We start from the raw sequence: 22,992 nt of genomic DNA, 5'->3' as shown, positions 1-22,992 counted from the left end.
AATCTCGAAAATTGATATTGATGTCTCTCTTGGTATCTGGTATTGAGATGTGGGTTAGTTTCGAAACTGTGTATTTAATTGTTCGAAAAGTACTAAATGCTACTAATTTTGGTGTCTAGGAAGGGGGAGATGTAGATTGTTTCGGAAGTGCGAACTAAATGTTGCTAAATTTAGTATTGGGTAAAGGGATAGAGCTAGAGCTAGAATTGAGGTCACTATTGGTTTCTATGATATCATAGATCACATAACCAGAAGTTAAAACAGTTTAGAACGAAAAAAATTAAGTGGGTCCATTGTACAATGGTTTTACTATTATACTCATCTTAAAAATGAAATATTTTTAAACTTTTAAGAGATAAAAACTGTTCTATTATTCTCTCCGAATTAAAATTGTCTACATCTGAAATATCTAACGGTATATGTCAATTAAATAAGCAGCAATTTAAAGGTCAGAAGTGTCATTTTCAAGTTTTTCAGATTTAGTAGGGTAGTGACTTTTAGCATTCAAATAGTGGAAGTTAAATGGAAATGGTAGTAAGTCACACAAGTTATGTAACATTTCACCCACCAAATATTAACTGAAACTATAAAAAATTTAAGGCTTCTGCACTGTACTAAACTCTAACCCCATGCAAAATTACCATCGATTGGTGTACAGTTATGACCTCTAGAGCGACTGTAAAATCTGAAAAAAGGCATGTTTTTAGTCCGTTCCTTCAGAAGCGATAGACTTCTATTCTGACCCTAACTCCATACCAAATTTGGTAAGGATCGGACCGTAATTGTGACTCGTAGATTGATTACTAATTAACTTAGATCAAGAGACGGGCATACACATACATAGATAGATATAATGATCGCTATAATATATGAAGGGTCAAAGACCGAGATTTCGATGTATTACCAAATTTTATGTCCAATCAAAACTATTTTGCTTTCAAAGTATAGTCTTGTTGGGTATAAACAGTATTTGAAATACTCCAACAATATTATTTTTTGTAAAGAGCCCACATTTATAAGAGAATTTAAACTTATGTTCGTCGTCAGACTCTCTTAATTAAACAGTTCTTACTCATACCCAATGAAATTATATAAAAGCCATTCATGAATTACTCTCGGCTCACAGTTAATTTCAGGAAATTTATTTGTCAACATCAAGAGCTCTTTTTAAATACATCAAAACAATTAACGGTTAATAAAAAATAAATCAAACGTAAAGGTAATTTATAAAAAATAAAATAAAAGAAACAAAAAGCATAAACAAGAGTCGGCTTTTAAAAATAAATTTTGTAATGTGTTAAACCAACGTGAAGGACAATGTTTTGCATACAAATTTTTCGGTTGATGACAAAGCCAATGAAGTGTTTCAAAATTAAAAAAAAAGATGAAAATAGTGGATAACAATCTACCCAAAACTTGGGAAAATGAATAAAAACTAATTTTTTTTCTTAAATTTTTAAAAATGACTGGAAAGATGTTAACATTTTGCTCATTTACTCAGAAAGTGCCATTTCTCAAAATAATCAGATTTAAAAAAACCCACACAAATGATCTAACTGATTAAATTTTACTCTTCAAACTAAAATTATTACACAAAAGTAATAAAACAACGTAGACCTTTATTTACGAAGAGGACCTCAGTTATCAATGTTAAATATATTTGCAAGATCAGACCTACGCTGAAGTTTTTGAGGGCTTCATTAATTGAATATGCTTTTTTGTGAATTTATGTCTTCAACTCCCACTAAACAAATTGTAACACCTTGAGTTCTACAAATATCGAAAACAAGTAAGCAAATGTCATAGTCGTACGGGGCCGACCATGTGATACCCTACAACACTACAATATGTTAGAGGCACGCTTATGTCCAAATCTATTTTGGAAGATTTCGCTTTTGAAATTATGTCATATAGCATTACTCAGATATTAGCAGTAGCAATGGTCATCCAAAATGCTAGAATTCTTCCCTGTCCTTAACTCTGTTCTCAGGCGTGTCGATTGGCTTCAATTGTGTGATCAGGAAATTTTTTCTGTTTTTGGTTCATTTGAACCGCTAAAATTTTGCGATCATCTCCAAAAGCAAGAGGCCACTCCGTATCTTTAAATTTAGACTCATTTATATGATTTGCTTGTCTACGATATTTGGCTATATTAGTCAACGAAATCAGCATAAAAAAGCCCGAAATTCACTTTTTGTGTATTGCGGATATCGCCTGTAAATAATGCTGGTATTTTTTCACACAAAAGTAGTGGTCCATTCCTTGATTTCGTGTCCTTTGGTTTCTTTAAAAACAATAAGCCTAGCCCTTCTGAGCCTAACCCTACCCTTATGGAAATTTTCGTGAGGATCGGAAGATAAATGCAATTGGTATACAATAACCCCAACCTGTGTTGTAAGGTAAAAAAATATTCCAAAATGTACACTTCAATATTATAAGTCAAATTAAAAAAGTCGCATGCGATAAAAATATGAAAAAAAAGGCACAAAATACCACAAAACATTATTGTCATATTTTTATCCGATTTTTTTAGATTTTATACTTTTATGCCAAGAGGGTATTCTGAATTGATAAAATTTGTCATTCCAGCCATTCATGAGATATAAACATTCTAGCTAACACCCCCTTCCTTTGTATATACACATTGTATATGATTCGCTATATATCCGATATATTTATTGGCATCTACGTAACGGTCAGAATTGACCTGTTCGTCTATTTGTGATTTCGCCGGGATTAAAAATTTTCGCGGTTTGACTTTTATTTAACACAAATGTTATGGTCTATTTCACCCACTAAATATATCCCGAGGACCACAAAAAAATTGGAAGGCTTCTGCCCAGCCCTAAGCTCTAGCCCCACTCCTCTTGGATTGGTCTGCAATTGCGACCTGTGGAGCAACTTCAAAATCAGGAAAACATTTTTTGGTCCATTTCAATCCCTAAATATTATGCGATCAGCTTCAAAATCAATAGGCTTCTATTCTGGCCCTGACCCCACCTCCATTCTGAATTTCGTGAAGATCGTGATTACAAATTAACAGACGGACGGACGACTCAGCTCGGCGAGATAGGAAGATCCTTATATACTTTCCTATATGGTGTTACATAATTTTTGGCTCAATCAAATGTATAATACCCCCAACACATAGTGTTGTATGGTATAAAAACAAGTAAAGAAGCAGAAAGTTCGGCCGGGCTGAATTTTGAATACCTTCCACCATATGGAATAATTAAAAAAATCTTTCGAAAACACTGCTAAAATCATCACCGAATTCAGGGAGTTACCATTATATGGGGACTATGCGAAGACGTGGATCTGTATGAGCAAGTTTCCGTCATAAGATGTATTGCCCATTAGGAACTTCAAATTCCAAGCATAAAATATTTCCGGTGAAAAGTTTTAAAAGTTCTATACAGGGCTATTATTTTCATGATGGGAACACATACTCCCAAGTTACAGCAAATTCGAGCTAAAATGGTGACTAAAACACAAAAAAAAAACTTAAATCTTTCGGTACAGTTATATAGGGGCTATTCCAAAACGATAACGTACGTAACCCATTTTCAATACCAAAAGTTCTGCACTACTACTACCTACCTACTTCATTTCATTCGGAAGCTCGAGTGATTTCCACAGACGGACAGACACACCAACGGACATCGCTAAATCGAATTAAAATTTTAAAATTTAAATATTATATTTCGAGGTGTTACAAATGGAATGACAAATTTAATATAACCTCCATGCTATGGAGGAGGCTTTAAAATGTAAGATTCGTAGTAAATATAGAAATCACTAACTCACAAATGCATTTTTTCAGTTAGGCCTCTCTTTTAGTAAAAATGCGATTGGTCTACAAAAAGTAAATTAATAGTTTAATTCCAAGAGGCACTGATTCTGTCTGCTAACAAAACGTCTAGAAATATATGATGGCAGTTGAAAATATCATAAAAAATTTTTACGCCCCCGGGTGGGCTCGAACCACCAACCTTTCGGTTAACAGCCGAACGCGCTAGCCAATTGCGCCACGGTGGCGATGTTAGTGCCAATTAGTTGCAGAGTTCCTCGTCATAAAATCATTTGTACTATAATTCATTCAATGTTTGTTTCTGTTATCAGCTGTAAAATAAATACAAATTATTATGAAGTTTATGTTCTTATTTCTCTATCGACTTTCTGATATGCTTAGTTGTATTTATTTCAGAATGTTTTTTGAAATCGAAAATGGCATAACATTTTAGAATAAGTTTAGATTTGTTCGAATTGGTCACCTTTGGCACGAATTATGGCCTTCAAACGGCCAATGAAACCGTCACACGCTGCCCGAATCTTGCTCTGCGGTATTTTGGCCCATTCACGGCGAAGCACTTGCCTGAGGTGATCGATACTTTGGTATTTTTTGTAACCATTGTTGGGAGATGCGTGCTGAGTTCACTTGGAATATACAAGGTCTGCGGCCAAAATGTTTGTGTGCCCAAGGCTTTAAAACAACCTCCAGGATATTTTCGCGTTAACATTCGGCATTTAATCTGATGCCACGGTCGATTAATACGAGCGGAGAGCGACCATCGGCTGTTATGGCGCCCCACATGACCGGCGATTGAGTTCTGGTGACCAACCGAAGGTACACATTTTCAGCTGACTTATTTGGCAAATAAACACGATCATTTTGTTTTTTTACAAACTGCTGGACAACGAATGTTTTCTTATCGGAGAAAACCAAATTCGGCAGTTCACCACTTTCGGACATGAGAAGCAACTCTTTAGCTCTTTTAAGTCTATTTTCTTTCTGATGCGATGTAAGTTCTTGCACTCTTTGAAATTTCAATGGCTTTACGCCGAGCTCATTTTTCAATATTTGCCGAATGGAATATTGCGATATGTTCAGCTCAAGAGCCATTTTTCGGCCACTGCGACGTAGGTTTCGATCAAGTCGCTTCTTTACTTTTCGAACTATTTCTGCTGATGTTGCTGTTTTCATCCGTCCACCTCCTTGACGTCGGGCTACGCTACCAGCATTACGGTAACGAGCGATGGTACGAGACACAAATTTATTTATTCGCATTTAAATGCTGGAGTGCTCTAACGATAGCCACTTGTGATTTTCCAACCAAATATAAAGAAATCACACTATCACGCTTAAATTCCATAACGAATAATTTTTTTCTGGAAAATTCTCACCAAAATGCTTTTGTATGCTTGTCAACAATATAATGAGCTGTCACTGAAATAATTTTAACAGCAGACGGACGAGTGGCTTAGAATTGACAACAGTCTGAAGTTGGGTGCAGTTTTATCATCTCACCCTGTATAATGAAAAAATAAAGAAAATATGCATTCTTAAATTTTTTTATATTAAAACGGATTTATTGCCTTGCAAAACTGTCGAACTTTGAATGCCCTCCACCATTTGGAACGAATTTTGGCAATTCTGAAAAAAAAAACAAAATTCGTTAAAAATTCTGTTAAAATCTTAAAAATGCCGAATGTAACTCTTATATTTGGGTCTATACTATGACATGGTCCTGCACAGGTAACTTTTATCATAAGGCATTAAAATATTCAAATGCGAAACTTTGCCGTTATATGGAGCTATACGAAAACGTGAACCTGCACAGACAATTTCCTGTCATAGGCTGTAGTATCCATTACGAACTTTAAATTCCAAATTTGAAACAATTCTGGAGAATAAATTCGATAAAATCATGAAAATGCCTAATATCGGGAGGGCTATACGAAGACGTGGACCTGTATACGAATTTTTTTCCATAGGTTGTTGTAACCATTAAGATCTCCCAATATGAAATTTGAATAATTTTGCTGAAAATATTAAAATACCTAATATCGGCAGGTACTGTTACATGGGGGCTATACGAAGACGTGGACATGCACGGACAATTTTCTGTCTAAGGCTGTAGTATCTATAACAAACTTCAAATGCCAAATTTAAAACAATTCCGGTGAATAATGTCGCTAAAATCATAAAAATACCGAATATATGTACCGTTATATGGGGGCTATAGGTGGACCCATTTACGAACTTAACGTGCCTACTGGTAAAAATAATGAATATAAGGAATATGCATTTCGATAACCACACTTTATTACCCTTTTTTCCTCTTGAGAACGTGGGTTTTAAAAGACTCTAGTTTTTTACATAAAGGGACTCAAAAAAGTATATCTTTTATTTGCTATTAAAAATAAAAATTATTAATTTTCCCTTTCTAATTGTATTATTTTCTTGCACACATTTAACAATTATTTTCTTTTGTTTTTTCTATTTATTTTAATATTTGCAACACCACCACCTAAAAATTCAATAATTTGCACTGTGACGTTTGAATCCCACCACGATACTCTCAAATAATGCAATTGGTTTTGTTGTGTCAAAAACAAAACAACAACAACATCTGCACCCACATTTACTTCAAAACTTCTGTGTCGCAACATAAAAATAATAATAATTGCACTCCACTTCAATAATGCACCAATTTCTTACATCTTCCCCTCTGGCACCTTGCACTTGCATCCTTCTTCCACGACACAGCACTCGAGGGAAAACATTGTCGAAACACCAGCAGCAACAACAGTAACATCCTTAAGTGAAGACATCGACTCGGAAGAAACAACAATGTTGCCAACCAATGCTGAAGAATTGAATTTCGTTGTAGACAACAGTGTCGACGAGGCTGAGGTTGGGGCAGAAGAAGAGTTGAATGCCAACGAAAATAACAACGACGGAAACGGAAATAACGAATTTGAAACCAATATGTCGTCATCGTCATCATCGATGAATGGCGGCGGTGCAACAATTGAAAATAATGAGGATGCCGAGGATGTGAATGACAACTTAAATGAATCGTCCGCATTGAATAATGCTGAAGAGTTTTCGGATAGACGGAATGAATTCGACAGCAGCGATGACGAGGATGACGAAGATGTGAAACACTCCAATTATGATGCCGGCGCTTCTGCTGCAATACGCACCAAGCCCCGTGAAGATATTTCCTCCTCCGACGACGATGAGGATGAGGCCGCCGACATGCATCCCACATTCTATGATGAGTGGGGCTCAGCACCGAATAAAGAAAATAATGATTTAAGCAATGACATCGATGTCTATGACGTGGAACCAGTTGATTTGTCCAATGACATTGCCGTTAATGATGCACCCGATCTCCCAATAAATCCGGATGCGGAATTCATTGATGTCTTTGGTGGCAAACAGAAACTGGCCGCAATGCCCAAATTTGAGAAGTTATCCTTGAGTCAGCCGACACAAGATGAAGATGGCTCAGAAGATGATGGAGAACATTTATCGTCATTTAGCGGTGAAATGAAATAGAAATGAAAGGCAATAATAATAATCATGTCACTCACTAACACCAGGGGTGCTCAAAACCGTGTTCTAGAACATGAAGAGAAAAAAGAGATAATTTAAGAGAAAATTAAAATTATGTTTTTCTTTATATTTTACTGTTCTATTTAATTGTTTTTAAACACGAATGTTTGCCAAAATAGTTTATAAAGCAAATGGATAAAAAATATTTGTATAAATAATGACTTAACACTGTTTTGTTCTTGATTTAAATAAGCAAAGAGAAATTTGACTGAAAACAGATATTTCTTTTTGAGCACCCCTGCTAACACTCACACACACACCCACCCAACCACTCACCACAAATAACAACAATAGTTATCTAATGAAAGAATGAATGAATGAAGAGCGAAGCAGAAAAACGATGAGATTTTATTTTTTTTGTTTTTGTATTTATCTTTCTCGAAGCACAAATTTTTTTATTGGATAATTATGTTTATTTTTAATTATAAGTCATTTTACTTTTTTAGTTGTATTAGTCATCTCAGTTGCACTCTCTCTCTCGCCAAAATTATTTAACTATGTCATGTCGTCGTATACTCACTCATTAATCGAAAGTATGTTATTTTTGTTATTTATGTAAAGAAAAGAAAAACAACAGAGAAAACAAATATTTTTTATTCTAAGTAGCAACACAAGCATCATGTTTATTTTGAATCTCGAATATCGATAAATTTTTGTTATCGAAAAAATAAATTACAGAATATGGTCAAGTGTTTAAAACTGAATGCTCTGTTCCAGAACCTGCAAGAGTCTACCAGTTTTGCATTTTTTTTTTCCATATTATAAAGGGAAAATAGATTATCATAAAAAAATAATTACATTCTTGCAGTTCTGGAACACAGCAAAAGCGTTTTATTTGGGATGAAGTCTTTTAGAGAAAAATAGGCTTTTACAGGTAATCTATGGGTCTAAACGTGCATAAATTTTTAAAAAATATAGACGAACTCTAGGTTTTCCGTAGACTAAAGACCGTTTAAATATATTGTAGACCTTTTTTCAGGTCTTTTAGATATAAGAGACTTTTCAAAGGTGCTTAATGCATAGAAACCGACTTTGAGGTATTTTATGTACAGTTGAAATTTAACAGATCTTTTTTTGCAGAATACTTTTTCGAGGTCTACAATGGATATAAGACCTTATGCAGATTTTCAGTGAAAACATGTCTTTTGTAGAATATACGGCCTTCTATAAATGTAGGCATTACTTTAACTGTTATGTTATAGATATAAGATTTTTAATGGAATCCTTTAGATCGAATCCCCTCAGACGAACTCTAACGGAGAACGGAGACCTTTCAAAGGTCTTCTATAAAACGAAGATTTTTCAAGACCCTCTATATAAAGAAGCCAACTCACAGATTCCCTATAGTTAGGAGAGTTTCTACAATTTCACGAATTTATTGTATTTTGCCAGCAGGCAGATTATGTTCGTAAATGGGTCATATTGGTCCACCTTTGCGTACAGCCCCCATATGACCGTGCCTTCCGATATTCTGACGAGTATTTTGACGAGTTTAACGACATTATTGACAGGAATTGTTTTAAATTTCGTATTCGAAGTTTTTAATGGGTACTACAGCCTTTCTGAGTCGATTTATGCATATCTGTCCATCTGTCCGTCCGCCCGTCCATGTTTTCTTGTGAAGAAAATGCAGGTCACATTTATTATCCGATTGTGATGAAATTTTGCAAACAATATTTGTTTGGGCCAAGAACGAATCCTTTTGAAATTAGTGATAATCGTATCAGATTAAGATATAGCTAACATATATCTTCAACCTATTTTGGATTAATTGTGCACCATATGGCCAATATAAGTCCAAATGAGCTGAATTTTGGCACATCCAAATGAATTCAATCTAGAAGCAAGTAAATAAAATTTTGTGGAAATCGGTTCAGATATAGCTATAGCTCCCTTACATATGTTTCATCCGATTTGGTGTTTATGTCCCTCACTTTCGTAATATGCACTCTACAAAAAATATTTGGTACTACATATCAGATACAGTCCAGAAATACCTCTGCCAAATTTTATCAAGATCGGTTCAGATTTGGATATAGTTCCCATATATATCTTCAACCGATTTCGGGTTAATTGTGTACCAAATGGCCAATATCAGTCCATATGACCTCAATTTTGGAACATCCGACCGAATTCAGTATAGAAGTAAGCGCACCAAATTTGGTGAAAATCGCTTCAGATATAGCTATAGCTCCCATATATATCTTCAAACGGTTAAGGGTTGATTGTGCAAATGATAGCTAATATCAGCCCCGCCCGACTTTTAACTTTTCCTTGCTGATTTTGAGATAAGGACGATTATAGATTAAGATATTTATACCAATCACAGATATGTATTTTATAAGACCTTTCATAAGCCTTCCATAAATGGAAGTCTCTTTAATGGTATTCTGCGAAAAAAAACCTTTTTACCCCTTCTATAGATTAAAGACAATTAACAACTTTTTTCAAAGGGGTTTCAGGTAAATGGATGGCATTTAACACAACTTATTTAGACAGAAGATCCTTACCAGTTTTCTACTAAAAAATGCATTTTTAAGTTTTTTATTTTTTTTTCACGTATTTAATGAACTGTAACCAAATATATATTTATTCATTCAGTTACGGCAAATGCTTAATTATTTTCTCTAAATGAACTGTAATTTAAATTTGAATATTTTAATAAATAAATAAATGAAAACAAATAAATGTATATAGGCAATTTATTTCAAATTTTTAGTACTTTGTGGAAAATAATAAAAAAATTAATAATTTATTTACATTTAATATCTACGGCTATTTGTTGTCTATTTGAGCATGAAATTATAACAGAAGGTAAGTTAATATAAATATTTTATGGCTATATTTGAACAAGAGTTATTACAATGACAAATTTAATTTGTAAAATTTGATTTTTTAGGTAAGTAATATTTATATAAAAATCGGTCTGAAATATTAATATGAGCTTAATCATGAGTTTTTATGAATTGATTTTTATAAATAAATCTGTCCAACAACCAGACGGAGGGGTGGGAAATTTATAATGGAGGTGATAGTATTCGGTTAGTAGATCAAAATCTTAAAATTGTTTGGGGCTCCTAGCCAAACTTTTTTAGGGTTCATTACATCAAACATCAGCCATGCATAAGGATCTCAAATATTTAGCTCTATACTACGCAAAATTTGAGATAGAGGTTCAAAAATTGATACAGGCCTTTGAGTTACAAGTAGAGTCATTTATAGAAAATATGGATCATGTCGGTTCACGTTTTGATAACCCCCATATAAAGGTATAACCCAATTTCAAGTTTTTTTTTTACATTTTATGCATATTTTTTATACCAATTTCAGCAAACTGTGGTAATTTCAGCTCATAGTAAAAAGAAAGCAACCTTTCCAGAAATATCAATATAGACCCACGTCTTAGTACAACCTTCATTTAAAAGTATCCTCTTATTTAAGCTATTTCTGCGGCCTTAGCCAAAAACCTGTGCACAGAAAGCATTAAATGTAGTTAAATTTTTAGGATCAGCGACCATATAATGATACATCCTGATTTTACCTATTTCCAGGTCTTGACCACATTTTAAATCTATTTGTTTAAAAATGTGTATTTAGGCCACTTTGAGGGTAGAGAACCATCTTACAGAAACGTTTTAACATAGGTATATATTTTGGTATAGTCCCCATGTAGCGTTACCTCTCTGGATGTGAAAAAAAATCCAAATGCAGGTGAACGTATTAAGTTAATAACTTTTAAAAAATGACTAGACAATCGATTGCAATAATTTTTGGACAACATCCGAAATAAAAAATAAAACAAATTAAAGAGCATTCTTGTATAGATAGACCCCATATAACGGTACCTCCCGATATTCTGTATTTTAATGATTTTAGCGACATTGTTCACCGGAATTGTTTCAAACTTGGTATTTGAAGTTCGAAATGGATACTGCAGCCTAAGACAGAAATTTGTTTGTGCAGCTCCACGTCTTCGTATAGCCCCCATATAACTGTACCTCCCAATATTCGGTATTTTGGTAATTTTAGCGTCATTATTCACCGGAATTGTTTCAAATTATGTATTTAAAGTTCGTAATGGGAACTACAGTCTGTGACAGAAAATTGTCTGTGCAGGTCCAGCACTTCGTATAGGCACAAATACTAGTACCTCCCTATATTCGGTATCTTGACGAGTTTAGCTACAATACCCACCAAAATTGTTTGAGATGTCGTATTTGAAGTTTGTAATGGATGCTACAGCCTATAACAGAAAATTATCTATGCAGGTTTCAAGTTTCGAATTTGAATATGGTAATGACTTATGACAAACAATGCCTATGTAGGTCCTCGTCGTATAGACCCCAATATAACGACTTTATTCAGTATTTTTAAAATGTTAACAGAATTTTTTGAGGATTTTATTTTTTGAAAAATTTCAAATTCGTTCCAAATGGTGGAGGGCCCGGCCGAACTTACTGCTTTTTAACTTGTTTAATAATAATTTCTGAAAGACTTACCATTTCTGAGGACCAATTGACCCTTAAATGTGGATATTTAAAGAATAAAGGATATGAATTACCTCCCCCAAATAAGGTCAACATTTTGAATAATTATAAGATGTGAAAAAAGTCCGATTGTCTTAAAATTTCACACACGTTTTCAACATTTTTACCAACACAAAATCTGGATGAAAAACGGATAGGACCGACCACTCCTTTTGGTAACTCACCCAGAAAGGCTAAACATTTAGAATAACCATAAAGCTCATAAAACACGGAATGAGCATCCTATTCTTTATAAACTCGGCACTTCCCAATATTTCTATAAACACAAGATCAGGTCTGAAGATGGGCTTTATTGGTCCGCTCATTCTGCTACTCCTTAGGGAGTCCATATAGTGGTGTCCGTCCGTTTGTAGGGCTAGTGCGCATGATGACTCCTAGGGGAATACCCGATTTGGTCCAAACTTGGTAAATCGTGATATTATTGTCAAACTTAGATCAAGTCCGGAGATGGGTAACATCATCGTTCGACTATTTGTCTGTTTGGATGGTGCACACGATAAATCTCGGAAGGAGTGTACGATTATGTTAACACTTGGAGCATCGTAATATTATTGTCAAACTTAGGTGGAGTTCGCAGATGTTCCACTCTTTCCGGTACCTTCCCACAGCAACACAAGATATGGTGTAAAAATAGCAGATATAAGCCCACTCCTTCTGGTACCTCCACAACAGAAGGTAAACATTTTGAATAATGATCATAAAAAGGAAATTGAGCATTCATACTCTCTTAAAATTTCACACATCCCAATATGCTTACTAAGGCAAGATCTGGGGTGAAAATGAAACATTAAGGACTACTACTTTTGGCGCCTGGCACTAAGTCACACTTCCCTCACAGAGGGTAAACATTTTCTCTCTTATTAAGTGTGAAATAATTGTCCGATTGACTTCGAGTTTCGCATTGCTCATTTTTACCAACGCAAGATGTGATATGAAGATGAATTATATCTTCTGGTACCTTCCACACTACGGGTCAAAATTTTGATTAAATTATATATGTCATGAAATGCGAAATAACCATCCAATTCTCTTCAAACATCACACATCCATATATTTTTAGTAACTAAAGGTACATTTCAGTACATTATATCTCTCATAAAATGCGAAAAAATACTACAAATTTGGCACGTTGAAATATTTATAACAGACTTATGTCACATCGAAACGGACAATATCGACCCACTCGTTCGGAAATTTCCCCATTAAGGAAATTCCCCCATTAAGCCAAAATATATTTAATTCAATGGATATTGGCAGAGGGTATAATTCATTTAAACATTTTTCCCCTTAGATTGAACAGCTTTTATTAATTAATTTTCCAAGGTCCAATAACTGAGGATTTTTCCTTTGAAGCTCATCTAGGCTAAAATCGAATTTTTATACCCTACAACACTATGTGTTGGGGGTATTATAAGTTTGATTGGCCCAAAAATTATGTAACACCTCGAAATATTGGTTTCCCACATAGGAAAGTATATATGGGTCTTCCTAGCTCGCCGAGCTGAGTCGATCTAGCTATGCATGTCCGTCCGTCCGTCTGTCCATGTTAATTTGTAATCACTCTACAGGTCGCAATTATGGTCCGATCTTCACGATATTTAGAATGGGCCAGAATAGAACCCTATTTCTTTTGGAGATGATCTCATAATATTTAGGGGTTGAAATGGACCAAATACTGAAAATATTTCGGATTTTGCAGTAGCTATACAGGTCGCAATTATAGACCAATCAACACGGAATTTCGCATGTAGCTAGAGTTTAGGGCGGGGAAGAAGCTTACTAATTTGGGTGGTCATCGGATAATATTTAGCGGGTAAAATAGACCATATCTTTTGTGTTGAAAAAATTCAAAATTTTTAATATTTTAAATCCCGGCTAAATTACAAAGCCATGACAAGGTTACTTCTAATCTTTACATTGATGTTAACATCCAACAAATCGGATATATAGCAAAATATGTGGGATATATATGTCTATCAAAGAAGATATGCTTGAAAGATCTCTTATATGTCGAGAACGGCTGAACTGATTTCGACAGTTCTCATTAATTCAGAATGGCCTCTTCGCAGGAAAGAAAAAACGCCTAAAAAATCGCATAAACATATTTCTCTAAAGATGAAAATATTGATTTTGTAATATTTTCTCAAATTTTTTCAGTTTTGTCATATTTTTGGCATATTATCATTTTGAATTAAACATTTGTTAATATTTCTACAGCTAACAAAACTAAGTAGTTAGGATATCAGGATATCATATACAGATCGCATTTATGGCCCGATCCATACGAAATTTTGCATGGGGATAAGATGAGGGTCAGAATAGAAGCCTACTCTTTTTGGAGATAATCGCCATATATTTAGGGGTTGAAATGGACAAAAAAACTGCAAAATTGTCAGCCCGATCCTCACGCACATTTGAATGGGGGTTACCGGACATTGCAAAATCCAAGCAGTTTTGGATGGCCATCCAAAAACATTCAATGTGTGATATAGTTTGGCAACTTTTGTAGACAAAATACGAAAATGTCCACTCCAGTGACTTTTTGGAGAATTGACAAATACAGGAAAGACGCACTTCTGACTATTTCGTTAACGCTGATTTTGTTGCAAATGTCTGTATCTCATATAGATGGGTTTCAGTCAAAAACCACTAATAAATGTTAATCTTTTGCCACTTCTGAAAGATTATAGGTCTTTGGGAAATATTGGTTCCAGATCTAGGAAGACCATTTAAGTGCAACATCTACCAATAAATTGGAAATGTGCAAATTAGATTAAGTTGTTATTATTGGAATATTAGAGAACGAAACCTGATGGTTTTCTTTTATTATTTGTCACAATATCTTGTGGAATTCCTTCGAGTATTCCTTCGCCTATGTAAACTGTATTGTGTTGTAGGGTATCCAACGGTCGGCCCCGCTCGACTGTAGCCTTTACTTACTTGTTTTAATTTTTTAAGGGTCAGTAGACCAAGACTTGTTTATTATTCACAAATATTTTTTTCGAGAACCATCAGAGCGATATCCTAGGATTTTTAGTATTATTTTCTCAAGGACTATAAGACAAATAAGCGGAAATAATGGTGCATGTTTTAAAATAAAATATTAGGCTAATAACAGTTTTTTTTGAGAATAGTTTTTAAGAACATTAGACCTATAATTATAGATATTTAATGATATGTTTTCAAGGACTTATCCAGCATATATTTGATTATTATGATCTATTGAATAGGGATCAAATCACCCTTGAACATAAAAGAACAATTATGCTTACTTCCAAATTTGAGCGGAGGAAACAACTCAGAATTTAAAAAAATTACTCCAATTAAAGCCACACCTTCAATTATTTACATTATTTTCGTATTTATATGTATTTTCTAAGAACTATACTTATGCAATTGTATAAAATAAAAATATTAATGTTAATCCTATTGTTCGACAATTTTCCTTCTATTAAAATATTTGCGAATAATCCTTATTATCATTTATGGGAAATTATCCCTTCGCTGTTGAGGCCCTTACATATTTTCCATGATATATATATGTATGTATCGTTGTCATCATGCCATTCATTCAAGAGCAAAGAATAACATGACAATTGTACTTAACCAACAAATGGAACGAATGAATGAATGAATGAATGGCGAATTGAATGCATTGCATATAACTGTAAGAATTATCATTATTTATAAAAATATATTCCTACTTAGGTTGGGATTTTGAAATTCAACAACGACAACGGCAATCACCCGCATCGCTCAGTCGTTCGTTCCCATGTTGGGTCACATTCAACGGAAATGTAAATTTCATGTCTGGCCTAGGATAAATGCAAGGATACAAAACAACTAAAACGATTAGAGGGAACGACGATGATGATGACGTACAACGATGCTGCGAGAAATGAATGACGATGTCAAGGGTGGTTGTACGGAAAGTGATCATCGTGGAAATAAAAGGATGTTCTACAGGGGGCTTGAAATTCGATGGGTGTAATTTTGAAATTATATTCATAGTTGATATAATGGGATACTACAGCCTAAGAAAATGAGCCGGAACTATTTCAAATTTGGTATTTGAAGTTCGGATTTTAAGGGATTTTTTTTTTCTTTTTTGAAAACTGCAAATTTGTACCTAATGGCGGAGGGTATTCAAAGTTCGGCCCAGCCGAACTTATAGCTTTTTTACTTGTTTAAGAATAATTTCTGAAGGACTTACCAATAATCGTGGATTTTTACATATATATTTCTGCGGACCAATTGACCCTTAAATGTGGATATTTAAAGAAAATTTTATTCAAGGACCAACAGACCAATAAAATTGGTTTCAACTATTTTTTTAAGGACCAACGAGCAAATGAACTTCGGGAATTGAAGAATAATGTTTAAAGGACATATAGGTAAATAAACGATGCTTTTTACAAAATTTTAAGGACTAACAAGCAAATAAGGATATTTCTTTTAAAAATTTTTTAAAGTCTAGCTGATAAATTAATTTTAATTTTTAAGAATTATTAGTTTTTATTCTACTGGAGGGTTGAAATTCGAAAAATGATATTTTGAAAAATATTTATAGTTTATATAATGGGATTAGGGTTGGGTTTTGATTTTGAAATGTTTATTTGAATTATTCATTGATATCTATAACATTTTGAAATATTTCCTAGAATCCTTTAAAATATTGAGAGAGTCCTTGTACTCTTGGTGTAGTTCCAAATACCTTCAAAATGGATTGGAAAAATTTATTAAGTAATTTGTTATATTTTCCATCGCAAGATAATAAAGGTTTACATATCGTCCCCTATTTGGTACAGTCTTTACAGGATGGGATGAAAAAAATGCAACCAACTTCAGACTGCTGTCATTTCTAAGTCACTCGTTCGACAGCTGTTAAAATTATTCCAACGACAGCTGATTGTATTCTTTACAAGCGTCCAAAAGCATTTTGGTGAGAAATTTCCAGAAAATAAGTTATTCGTGAGGGAATTTAAGGGTGATAGTGTGATTTCATTATATTTGGCTGGAAAACCACAAGTGGCTATCGTTAGAGCACTCCAGCATTTAAATGTGAATAAATCTTTAGTGTCTCGTACCATCGCTCGTTACCATGCTATTGGTACCGTAGCCTCACGTCAAGGATGTGGACGGAAGAAAACAGCAACATCAGCAGAAGTGGTTCGAAAAGTAAAGAAGCGACTTGATCGAAACGCGAGTCGCAGTGGCCGAAAAATTGCTCGTGAGCTGAACATATCGCAAAATTCCATTGGGAAAATATTGAAAAATGAGCTCGGCGTATGGCCATTGAAATTCCAAAAAGTGCAAGAACTTACACCGCAACAAAAAGAAAATAGACTCATAACAGCTTAAGAGTTACTTCGCTTTGCCGAAAGTGGAGAACTGCTGAATTTGGTTTTCTCCGATGAGAAAACATTTGTTGTCCAGCAGTTTGTGAACAAACAAAATGATCGTGTTTACTTGCTAAAGAGGTCAGCTGAAAATGTGCACCTTCGGTTGGCCACCAGAACTCAAGCACCGGCCATGGTTATGGTGTGGGCCGCCATAACAGCCAATGGTCGCTCTCCGCTCATGAAAATAAATGCCGAATATTATCGCGAAAATATTCTGGAGGGCCTTGGGCACGCAAACCTTTTGGCCGCAGGCCGTGGACATCAGGAAACAGCCCTCCTCGCACTGAGCACGCGCCATACAAGAATATTATCGCGAAAATATTCTAGAGGGTGTATTAAAGCCTTTGGCACGCAAACATTTTGGCCACAGAGCTTGGACACTCCAACAGAACTTAGGACCTTCGCACTCAGCACGTGCCACCCAAGAATGGTTACAAAATGTGGTTCCTCGATTCATTCCAGCGCATAATAGCCACCAAAATCTCCGGATACCAATCCGTTGGACTCTTGTGTCTGGAGTATTTTGGAAAGCAAGGTTGGCATTAAAAAATACCAAAGTGTCGATAACCTCAAGCAAGCGATTCGCCGGGAATGGGCCAAAATACCGCAAAGCAACATTCGGGAAGCGTGTGACGGTTTCATTTGCCGTTTGGAACAAATCTAAACTTATGCTAAAATTTGATGCTATTTCCGACATTTTTTTGCTTTCATTCAATAAAATTAAGAAAAAATCTAAAAATGATTGCGTTTGATTTTGTTGCAGTTTTTTCATCTCACCCTGTATATAAGGCGTTCTGCAAAATTTCACATATTTTAAATTATTTTCATGTGTCTGTATCATACCCTTTGCAGGAATCCCCCCTCAGTTATGCCAGACTGAAGCTAGATTCCCCTACTCTGCCATAAATAGTTTCTGTCCGCATTTATTTTTTTTTATATTTGCTTGTACAATTTGTTGTCATGTTGTTGTTGTTGTCGTTTTTCCTGCCATCAAGATTCCTGCACATTGCCCCATCAGGATCTGCACAATATTTAAATAATCGCATTAAACACAACTTTACTCTTCAATGGAAGTGAATGTTAAGTTCAGAATAGTCTCATTTATGTTCGTTAGAATATGGCAGGACCAAATGTCGTTGTTAATAATAGAAGGGAAAAAATAACAAATAAACAATATAAAAAATAATAAAAATCACTTTTTAAAGAACCCCATCTAGGGTACATGTTGAAGAGGAATTGGAATTTTCCACAACGTGTTTGTTAGGGAAGCCATGGGGAAAATATGTTTTTGTTTTCAAGAACTATAAATTCCTGTTATTGCACCCTAAATAATAATAAGAATAGCTTAACTTAACTTTATAGAATATCTCACAAAAATCTTATCTCTATAGAAGTTATGGAAGACCTTAAAGAGATCTACAATATACCTCATCTCACGCTACCATAGAAGATTTTTCAAATTCGTAAAATTCTGAATACATTTTTTAAGGATTCGTAACATTTATTTTCAAGGGTATCAACCTCCACAAACATGGATTCCTCAAGTAATTTTGTTTAGCCCTAAACACGCATTGTTTAAATAATTTTCTTCAGATATATAGACCGTCACAAATATGAATTTAAAAAGTCAATGATATTTACAGCAAACAAATTTGAAATTTTAAATAATATTTTTAGGATATCCACAGCTACTAATTTTTAATTTGTAAAGAACATCCACCGCCATGAACGCAGATATTTCAAATATATATTCAGAAATAGACACAGCTGCACACGCGCCTTTTTTAATATTTGTTTATTTATTTATTTATTTTTTTATTTATTTATTTTTTTTAAATATACCCACAGCCTCAAAAGTTAATTTTTTTAAATAATTTATTTCGGGGGTATTCACAGAAGCAGATATAGATTTCTTAAGCAGTTGGTATCCTAAGCCACAAGAACAAACAATTTTCAGGCCAAAACGGGATATTCAGAGCCATAATTGTGAATTTAAAAAAATTGTGAGTCAGAAGTCGGTCAGGGCTATATGATACCCTACACCGCCATGCATATTCAGTGGAGCTCCCGTAACAAAATAATTTATTTGAAGTAGATCATACCACCTATCACCATCTCAATCTTAAACGATCTCGATAAAATTTGCCAAGGGTATTTCCGAGCTCTATAAAATATCTGGTACCAAATATCATTGTTGTCGAATGCATATTACCCATGTGAAGGACTTAAACACTAAACCGAATGAAACATATATTTTGGAGCTATAGCTACATCTGAACTGATTTTCACCAATTTTGATGTACTTGCTTCTATGCTGCATTAGGTTGGATGTCTCAAAATTCAGGTCATTTGGACTTATATTGAACCTTTGGTGAACAGTTAACCCGAAATCCGTTGAAGATATATATTGGAGCTATATCCAAATCTGAACCGATCTTCATACAATTTGGCAGATGTATTTCTGGGCTGTATCTGATATCTAATACCAAACATCATTCTTATGGGGCTCATATTACGAATGTGGGGGGTTTAAACACCATATCGGATGAAACCTATATATGGGAGACATAGCTATATCTCAACCGATATTCTCCGAATTCGATATATATGCTTCTAGACTGAATTCAGTCAGATATTCTAAAATTCAGGACTTTTGGAGTGATATTGGCCATTTGGTACACAATTAACCCGAAATCGGTTGAAGGTAAACATGAGAGTTATATTTAATTTTGAACCGATCTTCATAAAATTTGTAGAAGTGTTTCTGGGCTCTACCTGATATCTGGTACCAAATATCACTGTTGTGAAGTGCATATTACGCATGTGAGGGACTTAAACGCCAACTCGGATGCAACATATATATGGGAGCTATAGTTTTATCGGAACCGATTTTCACAAAATTTGAAGTACTTACTTCTAGAATGAATTCAGTCGAAATTCAGGTCATTTGAACTGATACTAGCCATTTGGTGCACAATAAACCTGATATCGGATAAGGATATACATGTGGAAGCTATATCCAAGTCTGATCCGATCTCGATCACATTTGACAGAGGTATTTCTGACAACAGTGTTGTGCAGGGTATAAATAGTTCAACTCGAAGGGGATGTTATCAAATTATCTCTTAAACAAAGAATATATCAGAGAATCGTATGTCTATCCGTAATCTCATATTTACGGAAGATCTGAAAATCTGAATCTATTAAACATCGCATCTCAAATTACCAATAAGAATTTTAAAACTCTTATAGCTGTGAGCGTTTTCCGAAAAATGGCTGAACTCAATAAGGTGTTTTATAAAAAGACTAAAGGCTGAATTAAGAATCTTGAAATTGTGCACGGAATTTAGTCTTCGTGTATGTGATAAGGCAGGGTTTTGGACATTCGTATTAAGACGGTAAGAAAAGTATTACAAATTCTACAGGGTGAGATAAAAAAACTACAACAAAGTCAAACACCGTTATTTTTGCATTTTTTTTTAATTTTATTGAATGAAAGCAAAAAATGTCGGAAATAGCGTCAAATTTTCGAATAAGTTTAGATTTGTTCGAATTAGTCACCTTTGGCACGAATTATGGCCTTCAACGGTCAATGAAACATGTCACATGTCATACGCTGAACGAATGTTGCTTTGCGATATTTTGGCACTTGCGATCGACACTTTTGTATTTTTTAGTGCCAGCCTTGCTTTCAAAAATACTCCAGAAACAATAGTCCAACGGATTGGTATCCGGAGATTTTGGTAGCCATTGTGCGCTCGAAATGAAGCGGGGAACCTCATTATGTAACCAGTATTGGGTGGTGCTGAGTCCTGTTGGAATGCCAAGGTCTGCGGCCAAAATGTTTGCGTGCCGAAGGCTTTAATATACCCTCCAGAATATTTTCGTGATAATATTCGGCATTTATTTTGATGTCACGTCGATTAATACGAGCGAAGAGCGACCATCGGCTGTTATTGCGGCCCACACCATCACCACGGCGCTTGAGTTCTGGTGGCCAACCGAAGGTGCACATTTTCAGTTGACCCCTTTGGCAAGTAAACACGATCATTTTGTTTATTTACAAACTGCTAGACAACGAATGTTTTCTCATCGGAGAAAACCAAATTCGGCAGTTCATCACTTTCGGCCAAGCCAAGCAACTCTTTAGCTCTTTTGAGTATATTTTCTTTCTGTTGCTGTTCTTCCACTTTTTGGAATTTCAATGGCTCTACCCCGAGCTTATTTTTCAATATTTGCCGAATGGAATATTGCGATATGTGTAGCTCACGAGCTATTTTTCGGCCACTACGACGTGGGTTTCGATCATGTCACTTCTTTACTTTTCGAACCATTTCTGCTGCTGTTGCTGTTTTCTTCCCTCTACTTCCTTAAGGTCGGGCTACGCTACCAGTATCACGGTAAAGAGCGATGATACGAGACACAAAAGATTTATTCACATTTAAATGCTGGAGTGCTCTAACGATAGCCACTTGTGGTTTTTCAGCCAATTATAATTCGCTAAAGAACTATCACGCTTAAATTTCATCACGAATAACCTTTTTTCTGGAAAATTCTCACTAAAATGCTTTTTGGTCTCAGCTTAGAAATAACAGCAGTCTGAAGATGGTTGCAGTTTTGCAACCCGATTTCGGGTTAATTGGTACATCCGACCGAATTCAGTCTAAAGGCAAGTACATGGAATTCGGAGTAAATCAGTTTAGATATCGCTATAACTCCCACATATAGGTTTGGTGTTTAAGTCCGCAACATTCGTAATATGCACCCCACAAGGATGATGTTTGATATCGGATACAGTCCAGAAATACCTCTGCCAAATTGTATCAAGTCCGGTTCAGATTTAGATATAACTTCCGTACTGATTTCGGCTTACTTGTGCACCAAATGGCTAATATCAGTCCGAATAACCTAAATTTTGGTACATCCGACCGAATTCAGTCTAAAAGCGAGGATCTTTCAAAAATACTATTTTCGGTCCGACCAATTAAATTTTTTTTTTTTTTTACCGGGTATTAAATCTATAGAAGACCCCAAAAAGGTCTCATGTCTTGTTAGAACGTTTTTGAGGTCTCCAATTCATAAAATATACCAAAAAAAGTCCTAAATATATAAAAGATCCCTAGGCTTTCTATCCATAGAAGACGACAATAAGGTGAACTTGATAGTGAGGAGTTCAAAAAATGAGTCCTTATTATTCATGGTCTAGAAGAGAGCCTTTTTTCCATTTATGTCGATTAAAACGTCTTCTATTAAAATAAGACCTCACCCTCTTCCTTAATGAATTATTTTCTTTTATTTTATACTATTTTTTCACCTGCATCGAAAGAATTGCGTTGTTTCCGGCACGTTCTTAAATATGTACACGAAGAGAGCTGTTTATAGATTTAAGACACATTTCATAGAGTTATTTTCCAATTGTTTATCATTTTAAGCCTTTCTAGTTTCAAATGAAATGAAAAAACAACGCAAATAGTTTTATTTTAAGATGGACGTCATTAATTATTTTTCACTTGAACAAATACGATTCAATCAGCAATGAATTGTTTGACATTTAAATCGGAACGACTTCCTATAAAAGACGAGCCTTTGGACTAGTTTTTATCATTTCTGTTAAAACTTTTCTATTGTCAGAAGAAAA

At 34.7% G+C, this 22,992-nt stretch overlaps 1 protein-coding gene across 2 annotated transcripts in view; it reads left to right on the top strand.

The window, feature by feature from the left end:
* Positions 1–7,436, top strand: part of LOC101894701 (uncharacterized) — a 183,234-nt gene extending 175,798 nt beyond the window's left edge. For both annotated transcript variants that reach the window (XM_059124566.1, XM_059124565.1), the window contains exon 6: positions 6,551–7,436. In XM_059124566.1, the coding sequence (XP_058980549.1) occupies positions 6,551–7,348 (798 nt within the window). In that variant the 3' untranslated portion in view covers positions 7,349–7,436. The remainder of the gene's footprint in view (positions 1–6,550) is intronic.
* The last annotated feature ends 15,556 nt before the right edge of the window (positions 7,437–22,992 follow it).

The sequence above is a fragment of the Musca domestica genome, unplaced genomic scaffold (assembly GCF_030504385.1).
Source record: "Musca domestica strain aabys unplaced genomic scaffold, Musca_domestica.polishedcontigs.V.1.1 3, whole genome shotgun sequence".
Lineage (NCBI taxonomy): Eukaryota > Metazoa > Arthropoda > Insecta > Diptera > Muscidae > Musca > Musca domestica.
This window is presented reverse-complemented; position numbering and strand designations above follow the sequence as displayed.